Source organism: Entelurus aequoreus, linkage group LG11 (assembly GCF_033978785.1).
Source record: "Entelurus aequoreus isolate RoL-2023_Sb linkage group LG11, RoL_Eaeq_v1.1, whole genome shotgun sequence".
Lineage (NCBI taxonomy): Eukaryota > Metazoa > Chordata > Actinopteri > Syngnathiformes > Syngnathidae > Entelurus > Entelurus aequoreus.
In genome coordinates, this window is record NC_084741.1 from 34,441,327 (window position 1) to 34,464,011 (window position 22,685).

At 41.4% G+C, this 22,685-nt stretch overlaps 1 protein-coding gene across 1 annotated transcript in view; it reads right to left on the reverse strand.

Moving 5' to 3' along the window:
• LOC133660033 (CUB domain-containing protein 1-like) overlaps positions 1-21,857 on the reverse strand; it is a 34,067-nt gene extending 12,210 nt beyond the window's left edge. The window contains 6 exon segments of the mRNA XM_062063065.1: positions 1,524-1,892; positions 4,256-4,453; positions 16,647-17,015; positions 17,089-17,451; positions 17,516-17,722; positions 21,661-21,857. Of these exon segments, the coding sequence (XP_061919049.1) occupies positions 1,524-1,892; positions 4,256-4,453; positions 16,647-17,015; positions 17,089-17,451; positions 17,516-17,722; positions 21,661-21,724 (1,570 nt within the window). The 5' untranslated portion in view covers positions 21,725-21,857.
• Positions 21,858-22,685: the final 828 nt, after the last annotated feature.

The following is a 22,685-nucleotide window of genomic DNA, read 5'->3' on the forward strand; positions in this document are numbered from 1 at the left end:
TCGAGGACAGGAATTATATCGATCACTTTATTGAGCAAAACTGTTTATATTCGGACATAACCACACCAAAAACATGAGTAAAACAATTCTATCTCGAAAAACGAGTCATTTTCTGCCGTACAAACCAGGCCAAAACCAACTTGTCATCTGTCACCAACACGCATAGCACTAAACCACTGCTGCTTTTAGGGCCACACAAAAAGTCGGACAACTCAAACACCACACAAAGTTACACTATGACTCCTCAGTCATACGTGTGCTTATTTTACTGTCATTTATTATTAATGTTAATTTATTTATATTAGTCATGGAATGCTGTTACACACACTATGTTGAAGTATTACTATTATTATTAATTATTATTATTATTATTATTTATCTTACGGTATATATCAAAAATAATATTGAGCAAAATTTAATTGAAATATTGTCGATGTGGCCCTCCAGCAGTGCTCGGGTTGCTCATGCGGCCCCCGGTAAAAATTAATTGCCCACCCCTGCTCTAACCACTAGGCCACTGAGTGTACCCCGCCCTGGAGTAGACTTTGCATGTGGTTGCAATTCCATGACATTAAACAGCAGTAGTGTATCGGCTACGGTGTGTTGCCTAGTCAAGGATTAGTCATTGCCATTAAGATCAATCTAGTCTTTTGTTGCGTCCTAAAAAGTGTTAATATTGTAAGTATTTTACTTATCACACACTGCAAAGTGCACCTTTTTTGTAGTTTTCATGACCAAATTTGGAGGTGTTGAAATAGCTATTAAAAATTGCTAATTCTAATCAATATCATGGCAAATCCAAGGTAATCTAACGCTTTTTACTGTATGTTTGAGTGTTTTCTATCAGGCATACTTGCTATGTCGGCATGGAAAATTGCAACATTATCTAGAGGGAGTTTGGCTGAGTCCACTCGGAGTGCTGCTTGAGTGAATGCTTCCCCGCCAAGTGTTTAAGCCGATGTCGAGTCTACAACTGGACGTGACGTAACGTGCAACAAAAGTATTGATATATGGCACCTTTTGATTTTCATGAATAAATACCTGGAATTTGGTCGATGTCTGTCTGTAAAAGTAGCGAATTCGGTACCCATCCCGACTTATAACTAGGGTTGGTTATTCGACTACCGTAAATTGATTAAGAAAATGAAGGATCTTTTATATACATCGGTCATTTCTTCTGTATAATTATTCATATTAATTTTAAGAGAGAAAATTACAATTTCTGTTTGGATATGCAACTACTGATAGTATGATGTACATTTTGCCTCAATTGATGTGATTCATCAACAATCACAATTCTTAATCACTTGAATTGTGTGCCCATCCCTGTAATGACTAACATAATAATAACAACCAGAAAAGCTTGACAGAATTTCCAGCAACACCTATAAAACTACCAAGTAAGTTTCACACCCTAGTGTTCCCTCTAATGTGTCTGTTAGGATGACTAGTTTTTAATTTTATTAAATGGTTCATTTCCTATATCGGATGGCATGCGTAGGACTCAATCATCATTTTGTTACCTGCTATCTCGTCTGTCAAACTGGCTCTCAACATAGGCTTCACAGTAGGTGTCAGTGCTTGGCCCTCCCTTCTGGTCACAGTGACAGATATGTTGGTGTGGATTTGGACCTTCCGAATGGCCCCGTGAGGACATAAAAGGGCTACAGTAGTTTTGTCATCTTCGATCAGTGTGATGAGGCTGTCGTTGCATGGCTGCTCAGGGAGGTGCTGCTGCAGGGGTCCGATTAAAGACTCTAGCTCGACAGTGCCATGCAGAGGAGGGCGGAGGGCCCAGGTCACAGCGCTGAGAGGGGCTGGGAGGCATTTTGGCAGCGAAGGCACTGAAAGAGGAACTTGACGCTTCGGGCAGTCCTGAAATTGGGTACAACCTGCGTAAAAAATATGAATATAGTGAATGAAGGCTTTTATAGGAAGACTGGGCAAATTATGAACTCGGCAACTGTACTACTAACATCCGTAGACTAAATGACATACGTCATGGCTCACATTTTTAATTGCTCTCTATGGAATTTGCTTGGCTTTAGATTAGGGATGTTCCGATCTGATATTGACATCAAATATCAGTCCAATGTCAGCAAAAAACGGATTATATCGGCTTGCACCTAAAATGTCTGATACAAGCAGTCCTGCAGCAGAGTGTTTACTTGTGCAAAGCTGGACAGCCAGTTAACATCTAAATGTCCGCTTATGAGCACACACAACTTTAGTTAAGTCATTTACAAAAGGTAAGCAGAATGCAGATAAAGAGCGATAACTCAAAAAACAACAACAGAGTGGATGAGAGAGAAGAGGAAAGAAGCTGTCAAACGTTTTGCTATCATTTAAACGTGAAAAAGATGGTGAAATGTTTGCACTGTCAAATGGAGCTGACATTTCACAGTAGCACTACATCGATGATGCGGCACATTACCAGAAAGCATGCTTCATATTTAAGAGCAGCAAACAAGCAGAAACAAGGTAAAAGTCTATTTTGGGAGCCAACACCAGATTAAATGTTGGACTTGCAAAATGATTGTTTTATTAAAAAAAATGTAAGGACATGTTAGCATCTACAGTTTATTTTAATGCTAATGACTTGTTTGTCCAAAAATCAAACAACCCTTTATAACAATGTCCCTCGTTATACTTTATTAGTCCTTTTGTTTAGTTTGGTTCTTTAGGACGTGAAAGTTTATTTATTGCATTAGTTATGTATTACCTGGTTCATGTTTATCTGGATTTTATCTTTTTAAATATTTTTTGGGGGTAATACAGTAAATAGCGATGCTCCTGTGGTAAAAGTGCAATTTCAATGTTATGTGCTTTTATAAGAAGAAATAATTTAGGTCATCATAAAAAAACTATTTTTAAAACTAACTTAATGATTCATGACAACTTAATGAATTATTGTGGCCACTAGGTTTGCCAAAAAAAAAAAGAAAAATATTTATACAACTCCAACTTGAGGACAGCATGAGGACTGCACGGTTAATAATACATTGGTTTGTGTTTTTCATACCAAACATTATTATGCTCTGTTTGACTAATTTAACTTGATCAAGCCTTTTCTAACATATACTACAGAAAATAAAAGTAAGTGTGATTCCTGTAGAAATCGGATCGAATCAATATTGGTATCGGCCAGTACTCAAGGTCCAATATCAGTATTATATCGGAAGTGAACAAGTTGTATCGGGACACTCCGACTCTAAATACATTTCCTGAATCATAACATTTCATTTCAATCTAGATTTGAGGCAGTATCACTTTTCATTTCTCATAATTAATCAAATAATTACTGCTTTAAAGAGCTATTCTTGAAATGTTGTTCCTGGATGATGAATGCATGTGTTTCTTAACAAAGAAAATCAAAGTTATTTACTTTTAGGGAGATCTTTTGACTAAATGTCCTTAGCTAAAAAACAGTTAGCTGAGTAATGAGTATGAGAGAATCTCTCTGAGAGTTCTGGATTTCAATTTCCATGACAGCTGTGAAGACAACAATAATATGACATAAGTACACAAGGATGATTTTCCAATGTTGGTCTATTAGACATCAAACTGGTTGATAATGCTCAACAGCACCGTTGCTGGTTGCAGCAAAGTATTGCACCATATTTTGCTTTAATTACTTGACAATTTCACAAATGTAAAGGCACATATCTATTAGTATATTTATGTCTTAAAGCCATGTCTACACAAATAGGGATACCGGTATTTCAAAAACATATATTTTTCCATGCGTTTCGGCACAACGTCCACACGCAACTGTGAGCAATTCTCGTTAAAAACTGAGCTCTTGGAAAACTTAAACACGGGTGAGATTTCAAAAACTCAAAACTTAAAGGGGAACTGCACTTTTTGCCTATCATTCACAATCCCTATATAAGACATTGTGAAGGATTGTGAATAATAGGCAAAATTCCAAACAAAGTGCAGTTACCCTTTAAGATTTGCACAGGCAATTGAAAAAAAAAATCATACATCAATCATGTTTCCTGGGCGCTGTATAAGTAAGCCCTGATTTTAAAGATAACGTACACGCCACTACATCACTATATTGATGAACAGATTATAATTTACGCCCAAGTCAGCTCTGGCTGCCTTTGCATGACAGCTAATCAATTTGATTTTATGTGGGCAGAGATTTTTTTTTAAAACGTGTGTTTTTGCATTACTGTAAGAAATACATTGACTATATTTAATCTGTGATGTGAGTAGCCAGAAGTGTATGACTCAACTAGGGATTTACCGATGACTCCACTGGCGGTGACGAGCACGTCTTGGGGAAGACAGTCCTGGAAAGACAGCTGAGTAACGCTTCCAGATGGGACTGTGATATTCTCCATCGTCATAGAGTTCATCTTCATCTCACATTCAGATGCCGACCTCAACCTTTCCAAGTGAAGAGAAAGGACCTTCAACTTCCTCAGGTCGACAGAACACAACACTGCAAATAAGAATGCAAAAATATTCAAACAAGCTGAATGCAAACCAGGTTCCTCTCTTCATTCCCAGCTGTGTCAGCTGTCATCTCTGACTAAGCAATGAGGCAACATTGGAGCTCCCTGACCCTGAACGCTTGAGGGGATCATTACTGTAAACTCCACTCTCCATGTCCTTCTATAATCACCACACTATTTGTGTAAATGCGAAAAACATAAAATAACATGTAGTGGAACTTCTGTGACATTTTGGAAGACGGTCTGCCAAGCACGCAGCTGCAGTCTACATTAAGCAATACATTTTTGCACTGGTGTTGCAACAGGTAGATAAATGAAAAAAATATGTTACTTGCTGCAACATGCAGCATCTTGATCAAACTTCCAAAAGTAAAACGTCCAAGTTGTTTTTGGGAAATAAAGATTGAGAAATCATTTGGCCATCATAAGTGCTCCAAAAACTGTATATTAGGGAGGTAACTAGTATAAACGGTATTAATGATAACTGCGGTAAAACTTCCGATGGTTAATATTACCGTTTTAAATTTAAATGATCAAAAAACAGTGATTGATAACTGCACTTTGATAAACTCGGACTGACTGGTGCCAGCTCGCTAGCCTAAATTCTAACATGAAAACAAGAGACATTAACAACTTTCCCCATTACGAAACAACATACTCTAATCTAAAATTATATAAACACATTACTGTCCGAAGAACTAAGATACAGGGACATGAGCACTATGAGGAAAAAATAGGAACATTGAGAAAAAAGAGGAACATTTTTATTAGCACAAAGTGCCGCCATGCAAACCCCGAAAGAACATTTTGAAAATCAAAACTACATTTCCTGCAGTTGGGTGAATTTTTACACTATATTTTACCTTTAGATTTATTCTACCTACTAACCTCTTGGGCTATCCTTTTGACATAATAATTTTACACATAAGTCGCTCCTGAGTATAAGTCGCACCCCTGGCCAAACTATGAAAAAAACTGCGACTTATAGTCAAAAAATACGGTACCTGCGACCGAGGCGAGCGTTCAACAAATTTTGTTTAGATCGTATTTTTATTGATATTTTATTAAAAAACGCGGAAGTAATTTTTGACACAAAAATGAAAGTTTAAAAACTTTGGTTTTTGCGAACATTTCACATGCCTGAAGATATTAAATTGTGTACATTGAACATACAGGCTGTGCTCTCTTAGAAAAGAGTGATCATTCTATACTCAGAGAAATACGACAAGAAGCTGTTTTTACGGTACGTTCAAGGTCCGCTGAACAGAGCCGGATACCACTATGCCAGCAAAAAATTATAAATAATAATAATAGGTTTTATTTGTTTCTCACTTTTCATTTAAATAAATCTTTAAGTGCGACAGTACAAACCAATATTTAAAACAATAAAAGCTTAGCCAATAAAACAGATATAATACTAAGACTAAAACACTATCAGTGAAGCATGAGAAACAAAAAGCATGCAAAACAGTGTCTATTTAAAAAGAAAATTGTCAAAATATTTCAGTGTGTGTATAAGTACTTGAAAGCACATTTAACAATACCGCGATAATAATGATAACCGTGATAAGAAATTTTCATATTGTTACATTCCTACCGTTGATACATATTTCTTCTTCATTAGAAGACAACCAAAAAAATGCTGACTTAGGCTGAAGGGGAAGCATCTTAACTGCCTCTTTTTTAAACCAGATTAGAGTGGTACGCTAATTCATATTATTGGGTTTAATATGCGAATCTCGGATGATTGAATTGAGAATTTTCAATGTATTTATAGAGGAATATATTCAGCGGGACTTTGATGCGGTGACTGAAAACAATAGAGTTTGTGGAAAAATAGCTGACACGCTTATGGTACGAAATGTAAGATACACGCCCCAACAAATTAGCGAAAAAGCTGAAGAAACTTTGCAAGAGGGTTATAAAAAGATAAAGAACAGTCGCAGTGGATGCGACCGCTGTAGTAATGTACCAACAAACCAAATGCAGCAACAAGAACTCTGATCTCGTAGTTTGAGGTATATGTGCTTAAATATAGGAGGCAGTGAACAAGTGGAACTAATACGGATCTATTAAGGTTAATTTGTGTATTTATTACGCAAGCTTTTTTTACACTGAATTTATGTAACAAATTTTTTTGCGTTAGAATTTTATGAAATTTTGCTGACAATTTAATTGAAAAAAATGTGGTGTTTTAAAATTCAGTGTAAAAAAAATCAGTGTATGAAAATTCAGTGCTGAAAAATTCAGTGTAAAAAAACATTGTTGCTTCAAAAAGCAAGACTCACGTCCGGTAAATTAAGACTGAAGCAATCGATTCTGTGTTAGAACCAGCCAATTAGGTGTCAAGTTTGAAGTCATGTGACACTGGTCTTGCAAAACAGCATACAAATGGCAGTTAACTGGGCTAGATTAGCATAATACAATATAATTAACATTTCAATGCAGTCCCTGGATATTTTCAAAATATATAAATTATTCCAATGGTTAGAATCTGCACTTTTGAGTGACATACAAAGCTACGCTTCATGCAGACCAGGCACGAACAAAGTAGGGCAGAGTGGGCGGGGCTTGTTTCTGAGCAGCGAGTGTCAGACAGAGACAGATTTCTATAGCAAAGTTCTGCAGAACCAGTGATATTATATTGGATATGTGGAAGTTTTTTTTAACCCTTTGTGTTTATGTTTCGCCGCGTTTGTTACAATATTCAATGTTTTATTGTTCATAGTTAATATTGTAAATCCCACATTCTATATTTTGTACATTATGAAATGTCCTATTTTCATGTGTGGGTTGAAAAGTGCATTGGAAAGTTTGTTATTTTTGTCAAAGCTGAATTTGTTTGTATAGTTAATATTATGTCATTTTTTTGGAGTTATTTGTCCAGTAAAAAAAGAAAGCTATCCTTTTTCTTACAGGCCATTTTTTAAATTCATTGTTTCAGTCATTCAATAGAGATTTTAAAGTTATTTTTGCATTATTAAAACTAATAAAATAGATATTATTTTAGGCATAACAAAACATGTTGAGTAACCTCAGTGATGCCTACATAAATGTGTCTCTCGTTAGTATTTTGTAACATAACAATTTTCTATCCAAACAGAAGAGGAGTTATTATTTAAATCTGTTGAAATTATAAGGAATCTTTGAGTAAACTTAAAATATCATTTGATACAATTAGATAAAAAATTGATTATTGATGCATCAGTAATTTATGTATATTGATGCAGTTATACAATTATTTTCGTTTCACTAAATAAGCGTTTATCACTTGCAACATTTAAAAACAGTGCATTCGTAATAAGAAACAGGTAAATAAATTTCCATCATTTTTATTAAATTCATGGAAGTATGTGCAAAACTAGAACATAAGTGCCCTATAGTAAAAGACCTGGTCGGATCTCTCATTGAGGTGGCTCGCTGCAATCAGCCAAATTTAAGAACTATCTGCATTACATTATTTACAATATATAAATTGATTATCGATTGACGCTTACTAATCAATTTTATAATCTTCCATATTTGAATTGCGATTAATCTAAAAATCGATTATTTACCCCACCCCCAGCAGAGACCACAACATCTTTCCCTATATCTAATACCCGGACTTTGTGAAGTACTTAATTTTTTAACCCAGCCCATTTCACACTTTGAAAGACTTTCAAAACTATACGAGTCTAGAAAGCTATGACCACTTTGTTTGTGGATGGTTTTGTGACGTTTGTGTTTATCTGTATAAACCCAATGGACATCGTGTTGTCAAGCCAAGCTAGAGTAATGGACTCTCAGAAATTATATGACCCAAGTTTGACACCCTGGATAATCACGGATAACCAATCTAATGTCATCTCAGCACACTGTGACTGTAAGGCAGGATTGGGAGAATAATGTTCTCATTTCTCCCTTAGAGATAGGGTGAGAAGCTCTGCCATCCGGGGGGAGCTCAAAGTAAAGCCGCTGCTCCTCCACATCGAGAGGAGCCAGATGAGGTGGTTCGGGCATCTGGTCAGGATGCCACCCGAACGCCTCCCTCGGGAGGTGTTTAGGGCACGTCCAACCGGTAGGAGGCCACGGGGAAGACCCAGGACACGTTGGGAAGACTATGTCTCCCGGCTGGCCTGGGAACGCCTCGGGATCCCCCGGGAGGAGCTGGACGAAGTGGCTGGGGAGAGGAAAGTCTGGGCTTCCCTGCTTAGGCTGCTGCCCCCGCGACCCGACCTCGGATAAGCGGAAGAAGATGGATGGATGGATGGATGTTCTCATTTCGCTTCTCTTCTGTTTTATGTGGAGTCAGTCCGGATAAGAGAAGTGAGTACTATTTTTTTATCAAAACAACTACTACTAACAGTTCTTCGATCAGCACATCAAGTTAATGCAAAGTGGGGCTGTTATTTATTTTAGATAAATGTTTACTTACAAAATGTTCTTAATTACCTGAAATGATTCGAACAAACACAAAGTCGTCAGCATGTCACATTTCGGTTTGTTTGCAGCAATGCATGATCTTCTTCTTAGTCGTTTCTCAATGTCCAGAAATAATCTTAGGACTTCGATAAAAGCTACTTTTATTCCTTCCACCTCGATTGTGACAGTTGACAATAGCACACGTGTTACTGGTTAAATGAACGTCGGCCTTAGTCAAGTCACTTTTGGAAAGTAACTTTGGCCATTCAATATGTATACTGGCAATGCATTGTGGGATATGTAAAAACATTCTAACCCCTCTATATATTGTTTATGGCTGACTTACTGCGACAAAATCTAATTTGAAGTGCTAATGACGATTATTATAGAAGAGGATATCATTGTTTACATCCAGAGCAGCTAGCTATCTTTGAAACTAACTCAGGGGTGGTGACAATGCTCAGACTTTACGAGTAGTAGAAATGTCCTATAATATCAGACTGCCGATAATATCGGCCGATAAATGCTTTAAAAATAAAAAATAAAAAAATAAATAAAAATAAAATGTAATATCGGAAATTATCGGTATCGGTTTCAAAAAGTATTTATTTATTTTTTGTCCTGTCCAGCTTCTCAAGCAAATCATATAGTTGATGTAGATGCTCATATCGGCTGTTCAGATTTACTTTACAAAACAGAAGTGTAGGATACTTCTCTTGTTGCCTTATTTGTATTTGACTTTATTAAATGTATTTATATTATCATTTGGTGCAGCCGGGCCGGAGCAGGATGTGATAGAAAGAGAAAAAAAGGAAGACAGAGGGGGAAATTGTGGGGACAAGAGGGGGATTAGACAGAGAGACAAAAACAACAACAGCAAACACAACAATAACAACAACAACAATAGAGCAAAGTAAAATGTATGACTTTTTAAAACGCCGCTGTACGGAGTGGTACACGGACGTAGGGAGAAGCACAAAGCAGTTGCGTCTCCTAGTCAGCAGCCCCTCTCCCCTCTCCCACATACAACACAGGAGTTGCAGCATGACTGCAGCATGTGAGGTTTACTGGCGACGCTTGATGACCTCATCAAACCGCCGCGAGCGCAGCATAAGAACAACAAGAGTGTGTTGTTGCCGGTGCTGTAGCCGTGGCTAACAAGCGAGCTCGCTTGGTGACTGACTAACGACATGGTTTGGGATTATTTTAAAGTGTCTCTGACGGATAAAAAACTGGCAATTTGCAAAGACTGCAAAAATTTGAATATGCAAGGAGGAACCAAGACGTCTTCCTTTAGTACGAGCAATTAGATCTCCCACCTCTTCAAGAATCATAAAGAGATACACATGAATACAAGCGGAAGATGGATGAAAAGCAAACACCGAAAAAAAGTAGTACCACACAGTTGTCGCTTAAAGACTACGCCGAGAAAAAAACAAAAATATAACAAAAACCACCCCAAGGCGAAAGCCCACGTTGTGGTCAGGGACAACACACGCAGTATGGCAAAAGCTACGGTGGAGTTTGGTGTGGCTACTCTGCCCTGCATGGCGCACAATTTGCAGCTTGCAGTGAACGGAGGTGCCCTGTCTCAACGCAGCATTTCAGAAGCTCTGGCTGACTGGTAGGCCACTTCAAGCACTCACCACTAGCTTGCAGCACATTTTTGTTACTCATACAAATACGTTAGAGCTGGGCAGATTGAGCCCAGTTTATAATTTCCTGTTATACAGTATGCCAGGCAGTCTTGCACTACAGGAGAACTATGTTATTGTTTACTTTATTACTCGAGAAAATGAAAGATGGCGGCGCGTGTACACGCAGCGACCACTCTCTCTCCTGATAATGCGGTGTTTTCTTGTTTTACGTGTGTTTTTTCGTCTCGTGTGTGTAAGTGTTCGTCGCGTTTATCTGCCCCACGGCAAACATACAGCCGTGAGGGACTGCTTGCCATAGGCAGCACCGGAGTTAAGGACTTAAACCCGGCGGACGTCGAGGTGCTACGAAGCCTCGGATTACTCCGGCGGCCCACCACAACACCGACCCCCACAGCTGCTCCGTGCCCGCAGAGGAGGCGCCGCAAGCGGTGTGCGAGAAGGCGGAAGCGCGGCAAGCGCGGAGGTATCCGAGCCAGGCTAGCGGCTAGCCCAAACAAGCCGGCTATTCCATCCATCCTCCTAGCCAACGTACGCTCCCTGGACAACAAACGGGACCACATACAGCTCATCCGATCCACACAGAAGACGGTGAGAGAGTGTTGTGCTTTTGTGTTCACTGAAACGTGGCTCCACGACGGCATCCCGGACTCCGCCATCCAGCTCGACCAGCTAACATGCTATCGGGCAGACAGGGCCCTCACTGCAGGAGGTAAGACCCGCGGTGGCGGGGTCTGTGTTTACATCAGTGATGCATGGTGTAAGGACACTGTTGTTACACAGAAGCACTGCTCAGCCCTGGTGGAGTTCATGTTTTTAAAGTGTCGGCCTTTCCACCTACCGAGGGAGTTTACAGCCATTCTACTAGCTGCTGTTTATATTCCCCCCTGCTCTAACAACAAGGACAGAGACAGGGCACTATCTGAACTGAACTGTGCCATCACCGAACACCAGACAGCCCATCCAGACGGCTTCCTCATCGTGGCTGGTGATTTCAACCAGGCTAACCTCAAGTCAGTGTGTCCACAGCTACATCAACACATTGACTTTCCTACAAGAGGTAATAACACACTGGACATGGTCTTCACCACTCAGAGAGGAGCTTACAAGGCGTCACCCCTCCCCCACCTGGGTGCTTCTGACCACCTCACTGTCATGCTAATGCCAGCATACAGGCCGAGGGCTAAAGTCACCAGACCAGTTCAGAAGCAAGTGAGGGTGTGGCCAGTGGATGCCTCCTCTGCTCTGCAGGACTGTTTTGACACCACAGACTGGGACATTTTCAAGCAGGCAGCCACCTACAACCACCACATCGACATACAGGAATATACAGAGACTGTCACTGCATACATCACTAAATGCATCGATGATGTCACAGAGACCAGGACCATCACGGTACGGGAAAATCAGAAACCATGGCTGACGGGGGAAGTCCATAGGTTGCTGAGAGCCCGGAACGCTGCCTTCAGAGCAGGAGATGAGGCTGGCCTGAGAACAGCCAGGGCCAACCTGAACCGTGGCATCAGAGATGCTAAGAGGCAGTACGGCAGCAGGATAGCCCACCGCTTCAGTGACAGCAGAGACACCAGGAGCCTGTGGCGGGGGATCCAGACCATCACGGACTATAAACCCCGACCACAGACCTGTGACAGTGACACCGCTCTGCTGAACAGCCTGAACGAGTTCTTTGGACGCTTTGAGGCAAAAAACAGCACGCCTGCACGGAAGACTCCACCCCCTCCGGATGACCAGGTGCTGTCCCTGTCTTCGGCCAGCGTGAGGCGTTCCCTCTCCAGAGTCAACGCACGCAAAGCTGGAGGCCCGGACAACATACCTGGTCGTGTGCTGAGAGACTGTGCAGCGGAGCTCACAGATGTCTTCACGGACATCTTCAACACCTCCCTGAGCCAAGCTGCTGTTCCCACGTGCCTCAAAGCCACCACCATCATCCCGGTTCCCAAGAAGGCTTCCCCATCCAGCTACAACGATTACCGTCCCGTTGCACTGACGCCCATCATCACGAAGTGCTTCGAACGGCTAGTCTTGCAGCACATCAAGTCCATCCTCCCCCCCACCCTGGACCCCTACCAGTTTGCATATCGGGCCAACAGATCGACCGATGATGCAATCTCCACAGCCCTCCACTCAGCTCTCACCCACCTGGACACTAAAGACTCCTACGCCAGGATGCTGTTCATAGACTTCAGTTCAGCATTTAACACCATCATCCCACAGCAGCTGATTCACAAACTGGACCGGCTGGGGCTGAACACGTCGCTGTGCAACTGGCTGCTGGACTTCCTGACTGGGAGACCACAGGCAGTCCGGGTCGGCAGGTACACATCCAGCACCATCATCATGAACACAGGGGCCCCTCAAGGATGTGTGCTGAGCCCCCTTCTCTTCACCCTGCTGACCCACGACTGCACGCCGAAGCACAGCACCAACCTCTTCGTCAAGTTTGCGGACGACACAACTGTGGTAGGTCTCATCCACAATAACGATGAGACCGGCTACAGAGACGAGGTGAGCCAACTGGCCACATGGTGCGGTGACAACAATCTCTCTCTCAATGTAGAGAAAACAAGGGAGATTGTTGTGGACTTCAGGAGAGCGCACACCCAGCACCCTCCTCTGACCATCAACGGTGCGGTGGTGGAGAGAGTGAGCAGCACCAAATACCTGGGTGTGCACATCACAGATGACCTCTCCTGGAAAACCAACACTGCATCACTGGCCAAGAGGGCTCAACAGCGCCTCTACTTCCTCCGCAAACTGCGAAGAGCAAAAGCCTCAGCCTCCATCATGCACTCCTTCTACCGGGGCGTCATTGAGAGCATCCTGACCAGCTGCATAACTGTGTGGTACGGAGGCTGCACGGCGTCCTGCCGCAGGACGCTGCAGCGCACAGTTAGGGCAGCTGAGAAGATCGTCGGTGCCCCCCTCCCCTCCCTCCAGGACATTTACAACACACGCCTGTCACGCAAAGCACTCCGCGTGGCAGGCGACATCACACACCCCTCACACGGCTTCTTCAGACTGCTGCCATCCGGCAGACGACTGAGAAGCCTCAGAGCTCGAAGCTGTAGGCTGAGAGACAGCTTCATCCATCAGGCTGTCAGGAAGCTGAACTCTCTCCCGGCCCCCCCCCCCCTTCTCACTCTGCCCTGCAATCTGATCTGAACTGTGAACTGAGACACTACACCCCCCCCCCCCCCCCCACTCACCCACACACACACACACACACACACACACACACACACACACACACCATCTATCACTTAGCCACTTTACTCCGGACTCAAAATGCTGCTAACTGTTTTAACTGTTTACACTGTTTACATTGCACTTTGCACTCCCATCTAAATACTTGAATACTTACGTTGCAATACTGTATATACAATAGATAGATATTATAGATATTCTGGTAATATCTTCTTCCCCTGTATATTTTTCCCCCCCCTCATGCGACTGTTTAAATTGTTGTCTTCTTTATTCTTCTTTTACACTTTATATTTATAGACACCGTGGTTGTGAGAGGAACGTAATTTCGTCCACCTGTATGTCCTGTACAAACAGTTGTTTGACAATAAAGCTGACTTTGACTTTTTTTGACTTTGAGTATACTCTGGACTAAAGCTGTGTGCCTTCATTGTTTTTGTAGCTGTTGTTTTGAGGCAAAATAAAAAATAATGCACTTTGTGAAAGTCAAAGTATAGTATTTCCCATAGTTGTAGTGGGTATTAGGATTATTTTAGGGAGAGCATGTCCCAAATTCCAAGATGCTGTTTTGAGAGGCATGTTAAAACAAATAATGCACTTTGTGACTTCAATAATAAATATGGCAGTGCCATGTTGGCATTTTTTTCCATAACTTGAGTTGATTTATTTTGGAAAACCTTGTTACATTGTTTGGTGCATCCAGCGGGGCATCACAACAAAATTAGGCATAATAATGTGTTAATTCCACGACTGTATATATCGGTATCGGTTAATATCGGAATCGGTAATTAAGAGTTGGACAATATCGGAATATCGGCAAAAAAATCCATTATCGGACATCTCTACCGAGTAGAATATTCGACCTCGGGGGGCGTTTCAGTTGAAATTTAGACTAGGAACTCGGAAAGTCTGACTTGCCACTACAAATGGAACGTTTCTGCCACCCTCCTCAAAAGTGCCAGTGAAAGCGATACAGACCCTCTCAGGCAATGACAGAGGTGTCATTCAACTAGTTGTAAACCGATGTATCATCCTAAAAGTTATGAAAATATCTTCCATCCATCCATCCATTTTCTACCGCTTGTCCCTTTTGGGGTCGCGGGAGGGTGCTGGAGCCTCTCAGCTGCATTCGGGCGGAAGGCGGGGTACACCCTGGACAAGTCGCCCCCTCATCGCAGGGCCAACACGAAGGTTAAAAAGTTACTTAGTCCTACTTTAAAAAGTTACTTAGTGCTGCTTCAAATAGTCTAATAAAAGAGCTAAATAAAAAGTATTTATATATTTAAAGACCAACATTTGTGTTTTTGTTCATTAATGGTATTAAAATGTATTTGTTTTATTACATAATGCCTTTAGCTCTATTCAGCAATTTTTTTTTTCAGGGCCATAAAAAAACCCCGCCCTCCACTGGACACTCCCGCTTGAGCTCATCATACATTTGATCGATTGTAGTGTGAAACATGTATCCTAAATGACAAAATATAGCGTTATTCAGTGTAACGATTGTACTCACGTTAAGAGTCCCTAAAAGCGCAATTACTTTTCTGTATAAAGGAAACAACACACCGGTCTTTCCTCGTCTCTCATCGTGGTTACAGTGAACACAAAAAATTCTTGTTCCCCGAGGTCACACTGGCATCGCACCTCGCCTCCACGGGGGGCCTGCCCCACTATTTGAAAAGGACTGATTTAGCGTGACAGCTACCCTGTCCTGCTAGCGTGATTCTAGGGAGACAAAAAGTGAAACGCGTTGTGCTTGCGTCTACACCTGTTGCCGTTTAACAATGGTGGTGAGGCACGCAGAGAACTCCACGTAGTAAAACAAGTGAATTGACGTGAAAAAGGTGACCATCTGCAGCAGCCGAGTAATGATTTGTTAATGCTGGCGAGGTGGCCGGCTTAATCATGGAGCTCTGTGCCCATACATAATGGCCTCTGGCATGGGCGTCAGCGGCTTCACAAGGCCTAAAGACAAGACAACCCTTACAATTGCTACCAGGAATTGAGATCAGGGGTTTCAAACTCAATTTAACTGGTGGCTGCAGGAGGTATTTAGTTGGGGAGAGGCTGGGCTGCACAAAGTATTTATTTACCAATCACATTTGAACTACATGACTAAATTTGTTAAATACTTCTCCCAGCAGCTAAAGTGACTCTGAGCTATGGTAGGCCTTATGTCATTGTAAATGTAAAATCCAAAGCAAAAATTGGGTATTGTGACACTGCTGAGTTCCCCAGGATATGACCGAGACATTTTTGCTTGCTTATGAGAGTTGCTCTTTGTGATGCTTAGTGTGTTCATTGTGCCGTCTTTTTTGCGAATTATTATAGTTAGTAAGGGTGCTTAAAAAAATCGATTCACATCCAAATCGCGATTTTTTTAAATTTTTCGATTCGATATTTATTACGACCCCTACTCTACATAGAATGGTTGTAATTCCTCAATGATAAGTGCTATTGTGTGAAACATCTTAAATTTAAGCTGAAAGTGTACAATTAAAACTGCAGCCCTTTGAGAGACTCGTGATTTAGGGCTACATAAGTAAACTTTGATTGATTGATTGATTGATTGATTGATAAAACCAATCTTGTTTATTTTATTGTTGTTACAGAAGGTTCTGTAACAGCTTCTTCCCTCAGACCGTAAAACTCTTGAACGCATCATAATAATCCCCTCAATTCCCCCCAAAAATGGATTAACTGGCTGGAATATAAAGACAATATAACATACATCCATAAACGTGGATGCATATGCAAAAGTGCAATATATTTATCTGTACAGTAATCTATTTATTTATATCTGTACTGTAAAGTTCAAATTTGAATGACAATAAAAAGGAAGTCTAAGTTACATTAATGCAAAAGTCTAAAAACAGTTGTCGTAAACCAGTTTACATACCTGGTGAACTCGCCTTGAAAGAGGACACATTGAGTTTCAGGGACAGTCCTGGAGAACCAGCTCGTCTTCTGTCCATTTCACAGTTTCTCAGAGTCAAAGAGAAGTCCCCCTGATTTAGGACCGGCATGGTGTCCGTTAGACCTAGCACCAGCGCCCGCCTGCCTTTACTGTGATACTCTGCCGCTGTTTCCTTCTTTAGACAACGCGGCTGTGTGATGTTTAGGAACTCAATAGTCGCCTTATATTTCGCCTCGATATGAAAGTGCCACTCCATCACGTCGTCATCGGGGAAGCTCTCCGGGAAGTTTGGAGAGAGCAACTCGATGGAAGAGCTCCGGCGTGGCAAAGACACTGTGATTTTGGCAAGGGCTACAAGTGAAAACATACAATTTAGACACAGCAAAGACAAGATATAGAAAATACTACAACGATGCTAACTTACATTTAATTTCCTCCCCAACAGACACACCAAACTGGTCCCTTTGCACCTTCAGACTTGGTGGAACATCCAGAGAGAAGCTGCCCTCATTCAATATCTGAGCAGCACTGATTGGGCCTCCTCTGCAGTATTTCCCAATGACAACAGTCCCTGACACCTGGAAGGCCTTTAGGGTGTAGGTGTGTCTGTCTGGACAGTTCGCAGATGGACTTATTTGTCTCAGACCCCCTTTAGTGAAGTCCACTTGGATCGCTTTTGGTGCTGAGGCTTTCAGGTTCCAAGTAAATGTGCGATGGAACTCCAGCTGCGTATAGGGGTCTGATTCCGTCTGGATGGTGTCGCTGCTGCACGACGTTGCTGTACATTCTGGGGAAACATCTTTCGTCAGCAAGTGCTTTGGAAGAAAAAAATACTCTCGGTTCAATGTTACCTATATTTCTAATTATCTCCACTTTAAATACATCTTCAGGTCGGGGGCAATCAAATTCCACCACAGAAGGGGTGTTTTCTTTTAACAACAGAGATGTGTCGAACCTGCACCTCGCCCCTAAGCACACTTTGCATTGCGACCCTTTGACCTGGTTGCTTATGTTGAGGGCGGTGCCTTGGTCAGGGGTTAGTGTCAGCCTCTGGACGCCTGCAAGCAAACAAAAAAAACAGAGGAGTCAACAATCAAAGATTGTCTAAGGAATTTAAAGGAATTCTAGACAGAAATCTGAATAAAACCGTCCCTTGCCACATTGTCCTGAATTTTTTATTTTTTCAAAAGCATATCTTGCAACATTTTTTACCCAAATTAAGCATGTTAAGCAATAAAAATTGCTCCGTGAACAACAAATAACACCACACTACAAGATGACACAAAACCAATAAGAGCGCGCTGCACAGCATTGTGGCCACTGATTGGCTCAGCCTCAGGCAGCTATTTTAGATTGAAAGAGTGCAAAGGTGACTATGTGGGTTATTCAATGTCTAGTGCAGTGGTTCTTAACCTGGGTTCGATCGAACCCTAGGGGTTCGGTGAGTCGGCTCCAGGGGTTCGGCGGAGCCTCCGCCACGGAGGTCCAGACACACCCGACTCATTGTGTAAATAAAAACTTCTCCCTATTGGCGTATTATGGATACCCTCAAACAATGTTCCCTCTAATTTTTCATATGCGTGAGCAAATGCAAAAACTCCTTGAGTATTCAGTGGAGCACATGTGAGCACACCTGTCCCAAACCTGACTAAATAAAAAATTAAATGTTTTATTATTATAATCAAATGACAGCTGTCATTTCCATGAGATTATTTTCAAATATAAGTGTTTTGGCCCAGTTACAATGACAATAACAAAAAATATTGTTTTGCATGAGCTGTGTACTAGTATTGTATGTCTGAGTGAAAAACGAAGAAAAGGAACAGACATTGCTGTGAAAATAAATAAATAATTTTATTTGATCATTTATCATTTAAAATGACATGAGAGTGGCACTTGCTAAGGTGAAGCCACGCATATCTGAACTGGTCTCTCAAAGGCAACAGCAAAAGTCACACTGATTTGCAGGTGTGTAATTTGTTGTGAGTTCATGCACTGTGTTGGTTTTGTTCTTTGAACAAGGTGATGTTCATGCACGGTTCATTTTGTGCACCAGTAAAAAAAACATAACTTTGCCTTGAATTTGAAAAAAACAAACATTGTATTTTTCACTAAAGAAGGGTTCGGTGAATGCGCATATGAAACTGGTGGGGTTCTGTACCTCCAACAAGGTTAAGAACCACTGGTCTAGTGGGCTCTCATGATGTTAAAATAAATGTAGATGGTTGTAAACAGTTTTCGCTCTAGTTATGTAAACATTGTATTTATAATTAACAATTCCTAATGTGTGAATGTGAGCGTGAATGTTGTCCGTGTTGGCCCTGCGATGAGGTGGCGACTGCTCGTGTGCAGCTAAGATAGGCGCCAGCATCCCCCGCAACCCCGTAAAAAACAAGCGGTAGAAAATGGATGGATGGGATGGAATTCCTACTTCCTGGAAAATAATTTACCAAGTCCAGGTCAATTAACAGCATTAACTGAGAGACGACTGCGGACCTCATATACTGTAACTCAGGCTTCTGTACAGTGTTCACTTTCACATTTCATATGTATACTTGTTACAATATTAAGCTCTTTCGTATGTATACTTGTTACAATGTTAAGCTCTTAAGGGATGACGTTTTAGTGTGGGAAAACAAACACTAAATACTGTACCTATTCATTTTACATATGCATTTCTGTCAAAAACCTTCTATCTTCCAACTCAGTTCACATATTTAATCATTGTTGAAATAAAAAACATCAAGGTTGACACTTCAAATAGTGTAAGGCAGAGGTCCATCCATCCATCCATCTTCTTTCGCTTATCCGAGGTCGGGTCGCGGGGGCAGCAGCTTAAGCAGGGAAGCCCAGACTTCCCTCTCCCCAGCCACTTCGTCCAGCTCCTCCCGGGGGATCCCGAGGCGTTCCCAGGCCAGCCGGGAGACATAGTCTTCCCAACGTGTCCTGGGTCTTCCCCGTGGCCTCCTACCGGTCGGACGTGCCCTAAACACCTCCCTAGGGACGCGTTCGGGTGGCATCCTGACCAGATGCCCGAACCACCTCATCTGGCTCCTCTCGATGTGGAGGAGCAGCGGCTTTACTTTGAGCTCCCCCGGATGGCAGAGCTTCTCACCCTATCTCTAAGGGAGAGCCCCGCCACCCGGCGGAGGAAACTAATTTCGGCCGCTTGTACCCGTGATCTTGTCCTTTCGGTCATAACCCAAAGCTCATGACCATAGGTGAGGATGGGAACGTAGATCGACCGGTAAATTGAGAGCTTTGCCTTCCGGCTCAGCTCCTTCTTCACCACAACGGATCGATACAGCGTCCGCATTACTGAAGACGCCGCACCGATCCGCCTGTCGATCTCACGATCCACTCTTCCCTCACTAGTGAACAAGACTCCGAGGTACTTGAACTCCTCCACGGGGCAGGTGTCAAACTCAAATACAGAGTGGGCCAACATTTAAAACTGAACAAAGCCACGGGCCAAGGTTGAACAAATTAACCTTTTAATAGGGACCCAAACAAGTTTTGCATTGAATATTGAACAAGCAAGGCTTATATAACTTTATAGTGACATGCAAAATCGAGTTTCAAATAATAATAATAATAATAATAAAAAAATATCAATGGCATATCAAATACAATTTAAATAAAAATGGAATGCCTCTTTTCTATTTGCAGCCTTCTGAGGTAAATGTCAACATTAACTTTTTCCACAGGCTAATAAATTTGAAAATAAAATAACAATGAATAAACCAACCATTCAGGACTTTAAACTGCTCAGTTTGCAACACACTGATCTAATCTGATGTGCCCAAGCCAGATACCTGCCATCTTTTCTTGGATGCTAGTTCATTAATGTCGAGGCTCAGGCTTTGAGCTGATACAACCATTATCGAATGAAGGTGTTCATCAGTCATTATATCTCGTAGTCAACCCGGACCACAGTCTTGGGGGCGTGCCTTAAAGGCACTGCCTTTAACGTCCTCTACGAGCTGTCGTCACGTCCGCTTTTCATCCATTTTAACAACGTGCCGGCCCAGTCACAAGATATGTGCGGCTTCTGTACGCACACACACGTGAATGCAACGCATACTTGATCAACAGCGATACAGGTTACACTGAGGGTGGCCGTATAAACAACTTTAACACTGTTAGAAATATACGCCACACTGTGAATCCACACCAAACAAGAATGACAAACACAATTCGGGAGAATATCCGCACCGTAACACAACATAAACACAACAGAACAAATGCCCAGAACCCTTTGCTGCACTAACTCTTCCGGGACGCTACAAAATACACCCCTCCGCTACCATCAATCTTGAACAGCTCATCAGCATTGGCTCTATTTTTTATGTATTTGCAAAACAGCAAATCCTCGCACAGTGACTCGCCATCCACAAAGCTTCTGCTTAGCCCCGCCCCCATTAGTTACTGTTGCTGTCTGTCAAACTTTCGCTCCTACCTAGAAATGTAAAGCCTACAGGAAAAATAAGTAATTTACATTTATCTATATAGCGGATTTCACAGACAGAATCACAAAGTGATTTACAGTGTGTATAGAAAATGAAAGCATAGTAAAAAAAAAAATCAAAGAATATAATAATAAAAAATTTTTAAAAATCAAAGTGAAATTTCCTCCCGTTCCTCGCGCCCCACCTGTCATGTCTCTATTCCCCACCAGTGGGGCGCGCCCCACACTTTGAGAAACGCTGGTGTAAGGCAACTGTGCCGAAAACTACAAATGCACTAATCTCTTTGCTAATGTTTTAGACACGAACACACTTATTCGTCCATGACACAAACAAGACAACTCTTTAGTCAACTAGATCCTGCTTGACTTCAAATAAATACACTCAAAACGAAATCATTGATGTGGTTGCCGCAAACAATAAAATAATGACGTAAACACAATGATTCATCTATGAGCACCTCGCCCATGATACCGCAGTCCAGCAGCAACTTGGCTGCTTTTTAACGGTTAACAATTAAACAAACTCACCTGAGACCACGAGGAACACACAATACAGGAATAAAACAACGACCGGAATTCTTGATGAATACATGCTGTTTAACGATGTGAAATCATTGGACTTTTTAGCATGGTGTCCTCATGTCGTGTTGGTTAGCTTGAGCTCGTTGATAAGGTAACAGCCGGGCACTTCCTGGAATCCGTGGGCGAGGGAGCGGTGAACTGCAGGTAGCGTGGGCGTGGCGAATGGGCGTGGTTTATTAATAATGACTGGGCTAGGGGTCCCCAAACCTTTTGACTCCGGGGCCGCATTGGGGTAATATATATATATATATATATATATATATATATATATATATATATATATATATATATATATATATATATATATATATATCAGTGGCGTGCGGTGAGGTTCATGTCTGGTGAAGCACTGACTTCATCACAGTCAGATTTACAAAACATATGAACCCTAAAGAGTATCTTATTCACCATGGGATTGGCAGCAGTTAATGTTTTTAGTTATGTTTTATGTTTAATTATATTATTCTATATTATATTCTATATTATATTATATATATATATATAATATAATATATATATATATATATATATATATATATATATATATATATATATATATATATATATATAATATATATATATATATATATATATTATATATTATATATATATATAATATATTATATTAGTTATGTTTAATGTTTTAAAGGCCTACTGAAACCCACTACTACCGACCACGCAGTCTGATAGTTTATATATCAATGATGAAATCTTAACATTATAACACATGCCAATACGGCCGGGTTAACTTATAAAGTGACATTTTAAATTTGCCGCTAAACTTCCGGTTCGAAACGCCTCTGAGGATGACGTATGCGCGTGACGTAGCCCGGCGAACACGGGTATGCCTTCCACATTGAAGCCAATACGAAAAAGCTCTGTTTTCATTTCATAATTCCACAGTATTCTGGACATCTGTGTTCGTGAATCTGTTGCAATCATGTTCATTGCATTATGGAGAAGGAAGCTGA